We start from the raw sequence: 17559 nt of genomic DNA, 5'->3' as shown, positions 1-17559 counted from the left end.
CCTCTGTGTCAGACGTCTCTCCCAGTCCCAAGGTAATTTATGCAAAAATATTGACTCCTAGATTACGCGTGCATGAGTGTTGGTGGATAAATTATCATGCAGTGTCACCCCTTACCCTATATGTAATGCCATATGTAGTTTGTGAAGAGCAATGCTATACAGTAATTCCACCACAAGACCTATTTCTCTTGACACCTGCATTTAAAAAGATATTTGACAAAGTATAAAATCATCGAAATCAATAACTTTGGCAAAAACAAATCAGAGCTGTAATAATATTATCAATAAAAAAGTCCTAGATCCACATTCAGTTCATACTTGCTGATTGCGTCGCCTTAGAGAAATACCAAAATGTACAATACTCAGAGCCCATAGGGTCTCTACAGCAGATGTGTTTTTAATAGGAATAGGTTTGCAATATGTTGTTGTGATGCAAGGATTGGAAGTTTAGTGCTCAAAAACTGGCTCACAGCCCAGTTCATCAATTTTATACCCCTTAGGTAACACGTTCCTTCGGCAATGTAAACTTTTTGAGGCTTGCCATTAATTAAGCGATTAGTACATGTTTGAGTTTGTTATTGAAGAAAAGAGTGCACAGTCTATTTTTTTTTTTTTTTTTAGGAAAGCAGCTACATTTCCACCATCTCAATGGCTGACGGCAGTGTTCCAAGCTTTAAGGTACTGAAATGAGTTATTCAAATGGATGTTTGGTTTGTAGAATACATGGTGTGCTAAACTTCAATAGGTGTTAGTGAAGCCTGATGTCTGAATGGCGTTATGATTTAAGAGCACATACCCCCAGTAGCTGCTCCAGCTGCAGCATCTTGATGATTCCTTGGCTTCCTGACACCTAAAAAACCTCCCTGTCGCTCCACATAGAAGATACTCCAGCACTGCTTCTTACCCTCATGGTGCCAGGAGCAGCACTGAAAGGCCTCGAGAGGCACAGTCATCCAACAGTGTTCTTATTGTGACAGTAAACACATGAAAAACTAATCCAAAGGATATTCCAGCGCTTTAAAAAAAAAATAAAGTCCACATGCTGTCAATCTGTGTGAGCCTTTTCTAAACCATTTCATTTAGCTCTTGACTTCTTTTTAAACAGAATAACGTCTGTACTGTCGCCATTTTTTAGGGGAAGGATGCAACCAGCGTCCACTCCTGTACTCCTTGTTCCTCCTGGTGCAGCCTGCTCAGCAGAATCCACTTTCCCAGCTCACGCTAAGTAGCTGGAGCTTTGCTTGTTTTTTGACCCTGAATGCAGCAGACAGCAGGCTCAGGTAGAGATTAGGGTGGACATGTGCAGACACACACCCACTCAGACGCATAGGATTTTGGATTTTGGAGACGAGCATTAGCAGAGAAGACACACTTGTGAAAAAGGAACTTTAAACAATGAAACAAGTATATTAATATGCATGTGGGCGTTTGATGTAACACGACAAAAGAAATTACAGAGGAAAACATCTTTGCATTACTCTGACCTCTTTCACACGGTGTTGTACTGTGGTCGCCCGCCACTTTCCAGTACTGTAATCTGGGATTATGGGGCAAACAACTATCTGCACCAGGAGAGAGGGGATAAAGAGCCAGTCTAATCCCAACCAAGTGGAACAGAGAAAGAATCTGAATGGCAGACCAGGAAAACTCTTCAGAGGAAGGATCAGAAAATTCTGTGGAGCCGAACAGCAGGAGAGGCCGCCGCTTGTTCTTGATAAATATGACACATAATATTTCTCGACCTGCTGTTACTGCAGCGCCTCAAAGGTAAAAGGTAAAATCCCTCAATGCTAATTCGATGCCATTCTGTTCTGTATCTAACCATGACCTGTGACTTCTAAAAGGGGTAGTTGAGAAAGACAGCTTGACTGCAGATCTAAATAAAGTAGCTCTATGTTTTTCCTTACAGTTCCTGTCTGTATGTCTTTGTCTCAGTCATGTGACTGTGTGGATGGTCTGGTGGGTCACTGTGGACTGTGGCTCATGTTGCTGGCAGCAGACTATGAAGTAGCCTGTCAGACAGCGATCCCTGCTGGCCAAACACATATTGCAAAACAATCAGAATAACGGGCAACAAGTTGATTTTTTCCCCCTTATTTTTTGCATAGCAGGCACACTAAATTAATTAAAAAAGGGTTGATTTTTTATTTGGATTGATAGCCATCTGTGGAGATGCTGCCGAAGTAAAGGTGCTGTGTCTGTCTGTCCAGAATGGAGAACTCGGGGACCTCAATGTTTCATGTCCACCTTTTCCTTTAATGTCACTATTTTCTCTGCTGTTCTTGTCCTGTGACCAGGCAGCTGACCTGGTTATAGAGCTGTCCTCCACTCCAAAGACCAAACGGGACGAGGCCGCCTTCGGGAACGTCTTCACTGACCACATGCTGACCATAGAGTGGAGTGCGAGTGAGGGCTGGCAGGCTCCGCTCATTAAGCCCTTTGGGAACCTGTCACTCCACCCGGCCTGTTCGTCACTACACTATGGCATACAGGCAGGAAGCATTCAGACTAGCCTTTTATACCTTTTAGCTAAAAGGGATTTGATATGTCCTCTCCTGCTGCTTTCTGTCAGGAGGCTGACTTGACTGGTCATACTGCGGTATAAGGAGTTTAGTCAGGAGTACGGTTTCAGCATTTTCAAAACAGAAAAAGATCTAACTAGTTACAGCACACATGAAGTAAATATGAAGGGGAACAACTGGCAAAATATGTATTTATTGTATGTATTTAAAGCATTGTATCACATTGCACCAAATGCATAATGGTTGTTTGAATACACAGAAACCAAACTCAATTAGATTCTCAACCAGGGCAGTAACTAGCATTGAGAACACTGAGGTCACAAGGTCCTATTGTTTCTGGGAATTTTACTTTTTTAGCAACCTGGTAACCTACCTTTACTAAATAAATAAATCATTTTGTATTTCTCCATCGGAATTGCATACCTGGCAGCATGGAGAGGGTTTTGAACAGATCTTGGTTTTGGGAAACAAACCTGCTTTATTTTATGGGCCCGTAACTTCCTAATCATTTCCTAGTTTCCTAAAGTAGTATAGTTTATAAATACTTTTAGGAGGAATGTACTTGGATGGGGTGGATGTATGAGGAACTCATGACCTCAGTGATCTCAACCCTCTTCTCTTCTCTTCTCGCCAGCTGTTTGAAGGGTTGAAGGCGTTCCGTGGGGACGACAACCAACTGCGTCTCTTCAGACCGATGCTCAACATGAACCGCATGTCCAACACTGCTAAGAGAGCTTGCCTTCCGGTAAGATGGATGTGAAGAATGAGTAGTTCTCCCACTCCACCTCCTCTCTGCTCATCTCTCTCTCTCTCTCTCTCTCTCTCTCTCTCCAACTCCCTCCCTCCTCCAGGCCTTTGATCAGTCAGAGTTTCTGGAGTGCATCAGGCGACTGGTAGAGATCGACCAGGACTGGGTTCCTCACTCAGACTCAGCCAGTCTGTACATCAGACCGACATTTCTTGGCACTGAGGTAAGGAGGATAGTGAGGGGTTGCAGTATATGTGGAGGCAGGTGGTTATGTTCTTTTTAATTAAATTACATTTAATATTCATGTGTTTACGTGCCCACGGCAGCAATCTCTGGGTCTGAAGAAGGCTGCCAATGCCTTGCTGTATGTGATCTTGTGTCGAGTGGGCTCTTACTTCAACAGTGAGGCAGAAAGTCTGTCCTTGTGGGCCGACCCAAAGTACACACGGGCCTGGAAAGGAGGGACTGGAAACTACAAGATGGGAGGGTGAGTAGGCGCATACTGCATTCATGTTTTAGTTTTTATTCACTGATAATCAATCATTGCACTTATTTGCGCTATTACTACTGTTTGTTTTGTTTTTTCTGCAGAAACTATGGGTGTTCTTTGTTCGCCCAGTATGAAGCAGAGGATCATGGGTGCCAGCAGGTGCTGTGGCTGTACGGGGAGGACCACCAGATCACCGAGGCAGGCACCATGAACATCTTCCTGCACTGGATCAATGAGGATGGAGGTCAGTTGCACGACCAGAACCGCACTTGGCCAATCACAAGCTGTTGTGTTTTGCTGTAGGCGAAAGGGGTCAAAGGGGTTAATGTTTCAACTTCCATGTGAACCACGGATGCAAATAATATTCACTGTCAATGTAAGGTTATAAACAGTAATGTGCTTCAGATACAAAACATTTTACAGATCAGATTGACAGAACAATATCACTATAACATAATTGCATACAGGATCTCCAGTAATAGCAGTAGTTTTACTTTGTTCTATTTATTACTTTATTATTTTACAGAGGAGGAACTTGCAACTCCACCTCTGGATGGCATCATACTCCCAGGTGTAACCCGACAGAGCATCCTGGAACTGACCAGGAAATGGGTGAGAGAGACCAAAAACCATAAAGGTCAACATGCATGGATAAATATTCCAAGATAGTCATCACATTTCCTCTGGTCCCTCTGTGCCCAGGGGGAGTTTAAGGTGACAGAGCGCTACCTGACCATGAGCCAGCTGTGCTCTGCTCTGAAGCAGCTGCGGGTCAAAGAGGTATTTGGCTCTGGTACTGCCTGCATGATCTGTCCCATTGGACACATTGTTTACCAGGGAGAGGTAAGAGAGAGAGAAGCAGCAGACACATTGCTTGTATATAATCCAGTCTACCAGTTTACTATTGCATATTTAATTCAATTGGAAAACATTTTCCCGAAACAATTCATTTTTTTTTCATGTAGCCTAATCTCAATATGAACACAGCTATGGACACTAATTGAAATCAACTGCAGAGTGTACTCTATATAGTTTATATTTTATGTGTATTATTATGTATGCTTTAGAAGGAATTGTTCAACATTTTCAAAAGTGCTTTTATTAGCTTTCTTGTACCACTCTCAGAGAGGTAGGCCGTATCTCTCCGATAGATATTAAACTACAGACCACAGCCTGATTAGCTTAGCTTAGCAAAAAGACTTGGAAACAGCTAACCTAGCACTGTTCAAATGTAAAATTAATACATTTGTTACATGGATACAGGATTACAGGATTTCCGCTGGTTTTCTAGTAATCTCATAGTGACGACCAGACTACAGGAAGTGACTGCTCCTGGCCACGAAATAAAGCATAAAACCATTAAAAAAAGTTATGCTATCTTTAATGGATGACTTCTTTCATATTAAAAAGATATTTTGCTGTATTACAAAGTACTGCATGTGAATAGTTTTAAACTTTTTACTAGCTTAGTGCTTTGAAGACTGAGGCTGTGGGTCTCTTGTGACCACATGGACAGTTTCATCTTCAGAAAGTTGTAAGAACCCTGTGGCTTCTTGCTTAATACTGTAATATGTTTACTTTATATTCTCTATGTTCTCATGATTTATATTGCAACAAGTCGATTCTCAGAGCCGATTAAACGATCACATTTTTTTTTTTTTGTCTCAGGACTTACACATCCCCTGTCAGGATAAAAAGTCACAGCTGGCTTCACGGATAGCAAAGGAACTTACGGATATACAGGTTGGTAGATGCACAGACACACCGAAGCATGCTTGCATGCACATATACAGACACACACACACACACACACACACACACACACACATACACATCCCACAGATGTTTCTCCCCCTCTCAGAAACAGCTGGTTGAACATCTGTGTTCTTTACACTCCTGTCACCCTCAGGACTCTATTTCCATGAATTAATAGGTAACTTGAATTAAGTATTCAGTGATATGATTGTAGGAGATGGAAGTGCAAGTGACAGCAGTTTTAGTGCCATATGACAATGCCTAGAACATTTATATTGTCACATCTCTGCCCAATAAAAAAAAAAGTCAAATGAATAGAAATGTTTACTCACTAAATTGAAAATATGGTCGAAGAAAGGCACGACCCAACAAAAACAAATATTTCCTCCAAATATTAACTTATCTTGCGTCTCCATAATTTTATTACTGGACTGCTGTCTGAGTCAAAACATTGGTCCTCATTGTACATCCACTGCCTGCAAGTACATAATAAGTGAATTATCATATTAGGTAGTGAGTAATGACTTGGTAATATTGTACATAGCCGACAAACACGACACCTCTACAGTGGTTAGCAGCGCTACAGGTTTAAAGAGATTCATAATGTTCCTTGCTGAAGGCTCAATTTGTGTTAATGAGCATGTTATGTATCGCTGACTTTCTGTTATTGTGCTGTGTAATTAGCCTATTATTAGTAGGGGCGTGATGAGCTTGAATGTGATCCTTATTTTCTCACTTGTACTTGGAAAGGCCCACATATGGTTGAGGTCTCGGTACAGCGTACACCAAATCGTTCCCCCTTTCCAGTTAGGGGTCAGAACTGCAGAACTTTTACTTGCTTCTTCTGCCAGCGCTTAGAATCAACGACTGAACTGAACACAGTCAAGCTGAATGAACTAGTTAGACTTTTGCATTTTAAACTAAGCTGGACTATATGATTTGAATCTGCAAAAAGATTTGGAATTTCTGATTTACCAACGTTTTCATAAATCTTTCAGAATTAAAAGCCAGTGTACCCTTGCCTAGTTGTTTCGATTGACAAACTGATTATGAATCACTTTGACTGGATTTACACTAGTGGCGCTGCAGACTCACACGTCCAAATGACACGAGCAGATAGTGCCCTTTGGGTTTCATTTTTTGAATCTTCCTAATCTCCTGAATGTCCTCTAAACACTTTGATCAGTTGACGCGTCTTATCTCATTCAACTCGGGACTTTTGCTTTTGTCTCCCTTTCTCTTGCTCTGTTTACTTTCTGTGCTGCATCTGTGTTTTTGTTGTTTTGTGTTTCTGGTCAGGCGATTAGCATATCTGCTCTCTCCATCAGCCCGGCCTCGTGTGCATGCGTGATGTGTGTTCTCAATGTGTTAACCACATCTTTACATCCGATAACATCTTCCCTAAGTCGACAGTGCTTCAGAGAGGGGGAGAAGGGAGGAGAGACAAAGAGAGAGAGACGGTTGCCGGCCTAATGGTGGAGCGTGGAGAGTTGGAGATAGGGGCAAGACAAACTCCTGAATTCTCTCATTAAGCTCGCTGTAATTGCACAAACCCAATTATTGCCTCAGCCTTTTGTGATCTTCAAAGCCAAGATACTGCAAATGAAGCCTCGAACAAGTGGGAGAGGAGGAGGAGGAGGAGGAAGAGTTGTGGAGCGCGGGGGGGGGGGGGGGGGGGGGGGGTGAAGCTTAATGAACAATAAAATCGACAAAACGCTGGAAAATGCTGTGCTCCTTCCGCAGCGCTGGTAAATCTGTTGACATTTCATTTGGAGTGAAGCAGTGCGGTGTTATCCGCTCCCCCCCAACGCACGCGCGCTCCTCCTCCCGCCCCTCTTGAAGACAACATTGTGCCACAAACAAACGAGTGGTCTGAGGCAGCAGATGAAAGATGGGTTTACTAAGTCGCCCTGCTGTTCCTCTTTCAAGTTAATTAGAAATCACATTCTTTTGTTTCCCCTTCGCAGGCGCTTATTTACTTTCTCACTTCGACCATTAGAACAAATTTGCAACATGAGACACAAATAATTGGATTTGCCTCTGCGGCTGTCACGGATTGGGGAACATTTTGTTTTGATTTTTTTTTTTTATTCTAGTTCCTTTTGCTCTGTTGTGTTGTGTTCCGTCGGTGGCTGAGTTTGCAGATTTGCTCACGGATATTTGATTTCACTTTTTGATTTGTGTTTTGCTCGCAATTAAGCGGCGGGCAGGGCGAGAGAAGTTTAGTGCTCAGCGACGTGAGATTTTTGTCGGGCTCCCCGGAGGACTCTCCTGTGACCTTTTCATCACCTTTGTTCCCTTACAGTATGGACGCACGCCCAGCGACTGGACTTTCCTGGTGTAGCGGTGAAGAGGAGGCCTGAAACACACACATTCTCAATGATTAGCATGTGTACGAGAAGGTCATACCATTATGCAACAACGAAAGGCTACTGTGCACTCGCATTACTAAGAAAACAATATATAACAATGTATGTGCAATATTTGTAGTTATACTGCAATATGCTGGCTCTGCGGCAAGTGTGTCATACCACTTTGCCCCCTTTTAAGCTTAAATTGATGACAAGCACACAACTGTCCAACATAATTAACAAAAGTAGGCTAATGTCTCATGCAATAGTGCACAATAGCTTACAGTAGCTTTTTTCTGCTGCTTTCCAACCAACATTCAGGATACAGCTGTGGCTGGGACTCAACACAAAAAAGAGAAAACATATGTGAGATGTTATAGTTACAGAGGATTTCACATCACTTGTGCAAGAGTTACAAAGCATCTACAAGAGGACTTTAAATTGACTAATCTTCTTATGGGTATGGAGTGAAAACATTGTGCTGTCTCAAAGTTTTACAATGAGCTTCAGTTTAGAAAGAATCTGCTGCCAGGGCATTGCAAACATCACTTTTTGGCAAGAGGATCAGAAAAATGTAACGGAAAACTGTAAGTAACATACAAAAGTTGTTATTCAGTCAGTGATAGTACTGGACAAATAGTATTCATCAGTCATTCATAAAAGAAATAGTGTGTGAAATGGCCCAAAGTTTGTGTGAATGCAGGTGATGGATCACAGATCAGCGGTGTCTCTTACTGCTTTCACAAAATAAAACAATTGATAACAAAAAAACTATGTCAAAGATTGTAAATAGAATAATCATTTTAGCTAAAATAGGGCATTTCCAACTCAAGAACTTTCCCAGAGGACCTAGAACTTTTTTTAGGAAATAAACTTGCATTTGGACCAGAGGAACCAGGGGCTACCTTTAGCTCCTGTATGATAGTTCCAGGTGCAATAAAAGTCCCCACTCAAAGAGGCGTACTTTCCAAAGTTCAGGGACCTTTAGGGGTGAGCCAGGCTCTGCAGAGCATCTCCACAATCCTTAATGATGCTGAGGAGTGCAAGTGTTTTCCTGCCACCCTACACACACGCACACACACACACACACACACACACACACACACACACACACACACACACTAGAGAACCTGGAACAGAACCAAAGCCATCAGCATAATGGAGTCATAACAGAAAGCCATCAAACCGGAGAGCCCTTGGCTGTTTTGCTCTGCACACACACACACACACACACCCACACACACACACACACACACACACGTGCACACACACATGCAACATAATTCAAAATACACTGTACTAGTTTGAAAATAAAAACTCAGGATGCTGTGTCCACTCCTAAATTCATGCCTCATTAACTGAGGTCCTGTCTGTGTTTCTGCCTCTGTGCGTTCAGTGAATGTCCATATGTGTGTGTGTTTGTATGTGTGTGTGTGTGTGTGTGTGTGTGTGTGTGTGTGTGTGTGTGTGTGTGTGTATGTGTGCAAGGGGTTGCCCGGTTTTGTGCTGGATGATTTTTGGCTCTTTGTGAAGACAGCTCATTTTGGCACGAGCTCTTTCCTTGTGTGCAGTGGCACAGCTGGTGTAAAGCACGCACACACACACACACACATACACACACATATAGTACACGCGCAAAACACATAGGCCTACTTCAAAATGCCAAACACCATCTAGCCCGCTTAATCTAGGCCACTGGTAAAAGTACCACAGCATGTATCATAACGTCTGGATTCCTTTCCTTTCCTTTCTTCTGTTTGCGTTTCCTTGCAATGAAATGCCCACAACGGTTTGTTTAATGATCATCTGCTATAAATCAATCTCTGCGCGCCATCATTCGCCCACAGGGATCATTACAATTACATCTAATCTAATGTAAATGACATCTAGACAGGCGAGGACACGTTGCACGATTGTTTAAGGGCTTGTTGAACGTTCTACTAAAACCATTCCAGGAGCACTAAACAGCAAATTTGACTTGCTATTTCATTGACATGCACTTTCGACAAATGTCGATTGGGCAAGTTGCTCATGAGGCTCCGAGGCAATAATTCATAACCATGTAAAAGTTAAAGTAACTCTGATGGGGTGAAGTAATGGAAACACTGGCATTGAGCTGATTTAACACAGTCAGAGGTTACACTCTGATCCATCTTTGGCACATTTGTCATATAGTAGTGATATCATATTGTATTAAATTCTTGGGTATAGACCCTTTTCCTGCCATCATCATGATTTGTCCATTACGATGTTGGCTGGAGGCAAACACAGATCACCAGTAGTGGGCTGTTTTTTTTGGAGGGGGGTTACTTTGCGGTGTCGGTAGCTGTTGCCAATGTTGGAAGAGCAACTTTTTCCACAGGATAGTTTTGGGCATCAACACACTCACTGTGCACCCTTGGGTTCTCTATCAGGTGTGTAATTGTCTGGCCATTGCATCAGAAAGTAGGGGTCAGCAGATCTGGTTACATTGATTAAAGTTGGTTAAAGTACTTTCTCAAATAACACTCACGCAGAGTGAGTAACTGTACATATTCAGAGAAACTTGTATGTTCTTCAGCCTTTGTTAAACAACAAGCCAACACTTTCTAGCCGGCATTAGCTAGCGTGCTAAGGGAATTATACTGCCTCCTGATTCGTGCTGCCCACAAAATTACGTCACTGTCCTTACTAACAGAAAATGTGTCTGTTGTTCACCCCCATAAGTACAAGATATTGGCTTACATTCAACTCACCAGATTTACCTAATAAACTGGTAACTCATTTTAATAGGGCTATGGAGAACAGACAACCTTTGTACCAACATAAAATTGCTTTTTCATCTGATTACGGGACAGTAAATTCACACAATGTATCAAAAGAAACACATTTATTGTCTTCCCCCCTTAATCCTGATGGTCCTGTATCACATGGATGGTCTCATGGGCCCAGTGTTACCGAATCTGTCTTAACATGGTGATTTAAAGCCTTTATGATGTGCACTGTATGTCTCATGGATGTTTTCTTTGTTCCATCTCTCATACATACACATCCAATCATATATAAATGTATATCAGTTTAATTCATTAAGCTTTATTGGCCTAATAGTCCAGTATAGATTGCCAAAGTATATCTCTCCCTTCAATTTCTCTCAGCTCGTGGTGTTCTTCCTTCCAGCTCCTCCATCTCTTTTATTCTTTTCTCTCCCTCACAGGGACCCCGGCAGGCCGCTCCCATTCAGCCGGAGGACGCCGATGATGTTTTAATTGTCACTTCTTGTTAAGGCGGCCTTGACATTCACGCGGGGACAGAGGGGAGGCGGTCGGCATAATCAGAGGAAATGGAGAGAAAGAGAGAGAGGGGAGGAGAGAGAGAGGGAGAGAGGGAGAGAGAGATGGCACCCGTTCAGCTACTAAGAGTGGTGTTTGGCTCTGAGCAGTGTGCCTCCTTCCCTCTCTTCCCTCTCTCTCACCCCGCCGGGGCATGATCTGATTTGACAAGCGCAACGCTGTCATCTTGAGTTTGTCCAATTTGAAATTCTAATTAATGAACTCGGCGCCACTTTGTGTTTTTGTCGTTGTTGTTGTGCTCTCCCTCCTCTCCTCCTTCCTTCCCAGGCCAGTTTGTCTTCTATTTGTCTTTTCTTTACCCTTCCCTCGGTCTTCAAGTCTTCTTCGGAAGCGGTGTGACTGCAGAGGCTGCTCTGGGTGAGATTGTGGTCTCACACCATAACAGATGATATCAGTGGCTCTGGGTCACCCAATTAGAATCAAACTGTGTTTTGTGTGTTCTGTGAGTGTAGTGCATTTATACGTGTGTGTGTGTGTGTGTGCGTGTGTCTACATGTTCTGTTTCTATCAGAATCCCTAATGAGGAGGCAGAGAGGGGAGCGATAGCCGCTGATGCTGAAGGGCAGAGGAGTGGTCAGTCTCTCTTTCCAGAACTTCACACGTTTACTGAATACACTCACGCATACGCACGCTGCATTTGAGGGCAAGAAATCAACACGTGTCCAGAAAGTTTGTCACTCAGAAACTCAAGTCAAGTCTGAAAAAAACCTCACAAGAAAGATGCAGACATAAGACCAGGAAAACCCAGGGATCCATGGTACCATGTATGTACATACAAAGGGTGACAAATCAAAAGAAAAAGTGTCACAGTAAGATGTTGGGTCACCACTTGCCTCCAAAACCCAACCCTGTGTCCTCGAAATGAATGCGGATATGCTTTTTAATAAGCATCCTCTGCAAAACATTCACTGACATGATTGCACAATTGTTCGCCATATTATATCCACTTTTGCAATATAATATCCACTTGCAGCAAACTTGATTCACATTTTTTTAAGATTATACTTTGGCACTTAAAAACTGAAATAGCCAACAGTGACTTGAAGTGTTTTCCTGCAGTTTGAACACCGACCTATCGAACCCAACCACGTCCCATCGACTTCTGCATGGTACCACAAAGAACTGTGGGTGAACATCCAGGCAGCAACTGGAGCAATGGAGGAGCAAATTAGTTGTACATTAATGTAGTGTTTAGGAGACAGGGTTGCCTGATCAGCTCCAAGGAACTCAACAAGATGAATCTTACAAAAGACATTTCCCTCATTTAGTGTTATGATGGCATCATTTTAATTCTCGTCACACAATTCATCGACTCCCTCGCAGGCTGCGTGGACGCATGTGATGTGTTCCCCCTCCTTCCTTGTTCCTTTACTTTGCCAGAGGAACCTTTTTGGGGGTCAAGCCGTCTCCTACACTGCACAACCCCCGTTCAACTGAAATCAAAGTCACGTCTTTCTTCATCAGCAGGTGGTGCTAGCAGCCTACAAACCATAGAGCTCAACAAAGCTCTGCTTTAGGAATAGGGTGTGTGGGTGGGGGGACAGATACAAAGAGAGAAAAAGGGGAGAGGGAGTTTTTGGAGGCCTGCCAATCATGATGAAAAACCACTGCAGAACTAATCTATTTCCACGCCCGTCCTAATCCACCAACACAACGGTGGCATCATTTAATCACAAAATCATCACCACCATCACCATCATCCTCTCCCCCCCTCAGCTGCATTAATAAAAATTTTTTTTTTTTTTTGTAAATAAGAGCTTGTGATTAAGAGCAGATTAGCGCAGCCTTCAGACGGACAGACAGATCGTGATGGGTTTTGTTAACACAAGAGTAACACTGGGTGTCAGTTGTGTGTGTCTGACACTGCATCAACGTTATCCCCCTGCCGCTCATGTTATCGCTCTTGGCTTAGAGTTTTAGGGGACTTTTTAACAGCAGCACTGCTTAAGAGCTTAGAGTAAATGGATGGATGGATGGATAGATGGACGGAAGAAGATCAGGCGTACACACATGCACAGAGAGATCAGTGTCACTCACACGGCTTCAGAGCCAAAGCCTGATTTGCTTTGTGGTAAAAGCTGTTTTATTTCTCGTTAGTGTTGTAATGGAGACGCTCCGCTGTCACACAACACTTGAAGTCTCATTTTGTACCAAGGGCGAGAAAAATCTGCCATTTTGCTGCTTCGGTGTTCACCTCAGCCTGTGCTAATTGCATCTGATTTTATTTGACATCATTTTTCTGATGGTCAGGTTTTTGTGGTTGATTGCAGTAAAGCAAAGGAGTTAAAGATGGGACATGCGCATTTATTATATATATTTGGATCATGGTTTTGTCTTTGTAATTAAAGGATGATAGTCAAAAAAGTGTTGGTTTTCTTAACCTATTGCCTCTTCAAAACCCTAGAAGGTCAGTTGGTACATTTTAGGGACTGTATGTAAATTATTAGAGGGTGTAGGAAACAGAGAGATTTTTTATTACATTTTTTTGCTGAAGGGAAAAGTACAATAAAGAATGGCTAAAATATACAGATATGATGCATCCTTTTGTTCTGTTTGACATTATTTGGGGAAATTGCTGATGTCTATGTCTATATGTGAAAATTATACTTAACATATTACGATTTAAATTAAATCACAGCATCTATTTTACTTTGTGCACCTTTGTGGGAATGGTGATGCAATTTTTTTCTTAGTCAAGGATCCAATGTAAAGGGTCTTTAAAAAGTGTAACATAATTTTCCACCCCTCTTCCCCGCCCTGATCGTTTTCATACAGTCTCATACTTGCTCAAGATTAATGCCTTCTTTTTTTTGTGCCATAAAGTAACCGAGCAGATTTTTCAAATAAAATTAGACGAGATGACTCACAACATAAGATGCCGAGCGGAGGCTGCCAATCTTCTTGCCAACGCTGTTTGTTCACGATCATTCTAACAATGTTGGAAAATTGAAATGGAAATGATTTTATTTTTAGATAAACAAAGCTTGGTTAATATTAAAACCTCTCCGTGCTTTCGCATTCAGTCCCTGTGGGTGAAGCATGTACTTTATTCGCAGGTGGGCACATTTTGTCTCGGAATGCAGGACACCTACTTATTATTCAGTGGTGTGCTGAATATTCCAGTGTGTGTGTGTGTGTGTGTGTGTGTGTGTATGTGTGTGTATCAAAAGGAGACGTCGGTCCTGACGGTGAGTAATGTTCTCCAGGCCTGGCGGCTGGCAATGCTCTGTCTCCCTGCAGGTGGGAGTGAGTCACACACACACACACACACACACACACACACACACACACACACACTCTAACACGCACAAGCAGTGCCACCCGTTTCATGCTGACCACCTCGGTGTGCCAGCCCAGCGACCATGGCGGCCAACTGGCCAATGAACAACTGTCTGTCTGTCTGTCTGTCTGTCTGTCTGCAGGGCAACAGCACATACCACCACAGCAGCTAGAGTGAGGTTCTCTCTCTCTGATTCCGTTTCTCTCTCTCTCTCTAATACACACACACACACACACACACACACACACACACACACACACACACACACACACACACATAGTCATTCTCTCTCATTACTCACACAAGTCTGACACATCCCTGTCAAATGCCAACTCACATTAAGGTGGAGAGAAGGTAGCTTTCTCTACTGTGTTTATTCGGTCCCCCCTTCTTTATATTCGTTTCTTCTCGAAAGTCAAATCCAAGCTGCTCTACTGTACAAGTTTTAAAATGTAAATGGCATTAAATCAAGGCATTATTGCAAAAAACAACAACATACATATCCCGTTGTGGCTTCTGCAGTCACAAACTAAATACTTTTAGAATTCTTAATTGATTATTGAGTCCTATTGCTTGAAGTAGATTACTGTTATTCCTCTTCTCATTGTAAAGGGGTATTGCTTTCATTAGAATGATTTGTCAATGCACTGAATATGGGTTATTCATAGGAACATAGAGACCTGGCTGCAAAATCCATTAATGCATTTTACATATTACTCTTGACATCAGTGACTTCATAATGTCCCCTTGTTGCTCTTTCTCTCTCCATTATTTAGTTTTCTCCTATTACTATATAATGTCATATTTTATGAAATGCTTTTGTCTGTGCATTGTAGGTTTTTGTTGACCTATGTGGCCTTATGTCTGGATGTAGTCCAAATGTCCTTCAGGAAATTGGTTAAAACCGAAGCCTTTGCAGGTTGACTGTAACACTGTGTGTTTGTCCCGTACTGACTTCCTCTTTAACTGTACAGGCCTCACAAATCATCCACATCAACTGCAAGTCCTGCATTAACAAAGAACTGTGCAAATGTGTGTGTGTGTGTGTGTGTGTGTGTGTGTGTGTGTGTGTGTGTGTGTGTGTTGGAGAGACTGCTGAATGTGTGTGCCACCCTTCTCCATCATTTGCTAATCAGATATCATAATTTGCTCCAACAGATTATTGAAATATGTCTGCCGGTATTTGTATCACTCCAAATTGAGTAAGTGACGATGTGACAGGCATGGATAACCCACCAGACGTGGCCCTGTGTGTGTGTATGTGTGTTTGTGTGGCTCTCTGTGTGTGTGTGTGTGTGTGTGTGTGTGTGTGTGTGTGTGTGTGTGTGTGTGTGTAAGTGTCCTTTAATGATGTTCTGTGGAATCGGCGATGTATGGTTGCCTCTGAGCGCAGATAAAAGTAGTTAAACACAGTAATTGCCTTTTACTCTCAGCTGGGCTCGCGTTCCCATGGGAGAGCACAGCGCTCAGTGGGTACCACACACACACACACACACACATGCACATAAACACACACTCTTATATTAGAGGATTTCATTTTCAGCAGCATGTCTTCTGTCCTGGTTCTGTAAGGGTTTGTCCTGAACGTGTATATGCCGCTGCCACACCACTGCGTGTGTGTCCATCTGTGTCCACAGTTGAGTCTCGCAACCATCATCAATATTACACTCTGCCCCGAGGGCAGCTGAAGGTTTCTGGTTTGCTTTACTCCTCGCTCTCTTTTCTCCCTTTCCCTCCTCCAAATAAGGGTGGAGGTTTATTCTCAGTCGTTTTTCCAAAAATCAGGGTTTTTTTCTATTTTAATATCAAGCCTGTTTGTTGACTTTTGCTGCATATTAAAGACTGCTCTGACTTAGAACATTCCTGTGTTTATGTGTGTGTGTATATGAGAGAGAGAGAGAGAGAGAGAGAGAGAGAGAGAGAGAGACAGAGAGAGAGTGAGAGAGGGAGAGTGAGAGAGAGTGAAAGAGAGAGAGAGAGAGAGAGAGAGTGAGAGAGAGAGAGAGTGAGAGAGAGTGAGAGAGAGAGCGAGAGAGAGTGAGAGAGAGAAAGGTGTTTCCTGATGTATAAATTAAGAGCACATAACTTCTCCACCAGGTCACTGAAACAACAGAGCCTTCACCCGCCTGCCAAGTATGAATGTGAGGTGCAGAGAGGGACATAAATGACCCATTGTGTGTGTGTGTGTGTGTGTGTATGTGTGTGTGATTGTGTGCGTGTGTGTGTGTGTGTGTGTGTTAGCCTGTTAACCTGTGGTCATTTACATGTGTCAATACAAACGTGTGTGCGCAGGGTGTATGTGTTTCTGCATGTGTTTGAGCATGTGTTTTTATAAAGCGTGTGTGTGTGTGTGTGTGTGTGTGTGTGTGTGTGTGTGTGTGTGGTGGGCCTGACTGGGTTTCTCAGTGTGTGTGATTAGGTGATCGCTGCTTTATATTCCCCACAGAGGAATAAAGAGAGTATTTCCCCTGAAAAAACAACGGCGCACAAAGGGTCCTTTGACAAGGCTGTGTGTGTGTGTGTGTGTGTGTGTGTGTGTGTGTGTGTGTGTGTGTGTGTGTGTGTGTGTGTGTGTGTTCGAGCAGAGTGGGGGGGAGGTTGGCGGTGCTGGTCTTGGACCCTCTGAACTCCCCTCAGCTGTGACCCACTGCTTGCGAGGCTTGACAATGACTCGTATGTGTACGCAAAGACAAGATTACTCGGGCAAGGCGCAGCTCTATTCTCACACCGGCGTGCATTTTAATGACGTTTAATTGCCGTTTGCAAGTTCAGTGCGTCTGTGTTGTTTTGATTCCATTCACTGTTTTTTGGTGCGTTCCAGTTGACCCCACTGTTGTGCACGCATTCTCTCAGTCTGCTTCTTCCTAAATTTCCCAGAATCCCCTGTAAAATAACAAAGAACACACTAGGAAAGTTCAGAACTTGTTTGAATTTCAGCTGTGAGTTTCTCCCCGTGGTTTGAGAAGCCAATAACAATGATGATAAATCACTTGAAAGAAAGGCAGAACATGACTCACATGCCATAACTTCTTTTTTACCATATAAGGCTACTGTATAGTGTATATAGTTGGTAAATGTATGTGT

The 17559-nt window shown here is 42.8% G+C and overlaps 1 protein-coding gene across 2 annotated transcripts; it reads left to right on the top strand.

The window, feature by feature from the left end:
• Positions 1–648: 648 nt before the first annotated feature.
• bcat1 (branched chain amino-acid transaminase 1, cytosolic) lies at positions 649–7881 on the top strand. 2 transcript variants are annotated; one of them, XM_068716759.1, is made up of 10 exons: positions 649–678; positions 2298–2492; positions 3157–3267; positions 3374–3493; positions 3597–3757; positions 3862–4004; positions 4287–4372; positions 4463–4603; positions 5429–5503; positions 7821–7881. In XM_068716759.1, exons 1-10 carry the CDS (start codon positions 649–651, stop codon positions 7857–7859), a joined length of 1101 nt encoding a protein of 366 aa, XP_068572860.1. In that variant the 3' UTR covers positions 7860–7881. The 2 variants fall into 2 exon arrangements, with proteins under 2 accessions (XP_068572860.1, XP_068572861.1); XM_068716760.1 differs by lacking the exon at positions 649–678 and having other exon boundaries at positions 2382–2492; positions 3374–3495; positions 3557–3757.
• The last annotated feature ends 9678 nt before the right edge of the window (positions 7882–17559 follow it).

Source organism: Cebidichthys violaceus, unplaced genomic scaffold (assembly GCF_023349555.1).
Source record: "Cebidichthys violaceus isolate CVI_PGR_0920_01 unplaced genomic scaffold, fCebVio1.0.p SCAF_21, whole genome shotgun sequence".
NCBI lineage: Eukaryota > Metazoa > Chordata > Actinopteri > Perciformes > Stichaeidae > Cebidichthys > Cebidichthys violaceus.
The sequence above is the reverse complement of the archived record's forward strand: the minus strand, read 5'-3'. Positions and strand labels throughout refer to the sequence as shown.

What these genes read in the sequence shown, in the direction of transcription:
- bcat1 (XM_068716759.1), top strand. Translation starts at nt 649, where the DNA reads ATGGCTGACGGCAGTGTTCCAAGCTTTAAG. An exon ending in CGACATTTCTTGGCACTGAG is followed by an intron (nt 3,494 to 3,596) that starts GTAAGGAGGATA and finishes TGCCCACGGCAG; the next exon opens with CAATCTCTGGGTCTGAAGAA. An exon ending in CTGGATCAATGAGGATGGAG is followed by an intron (nt 4,005 to 4,286) that starts GTCAGTTGCACG and finishes ATTATTTTACAG; the next exon opens with AGGAGGAACTTGCAACTCCA.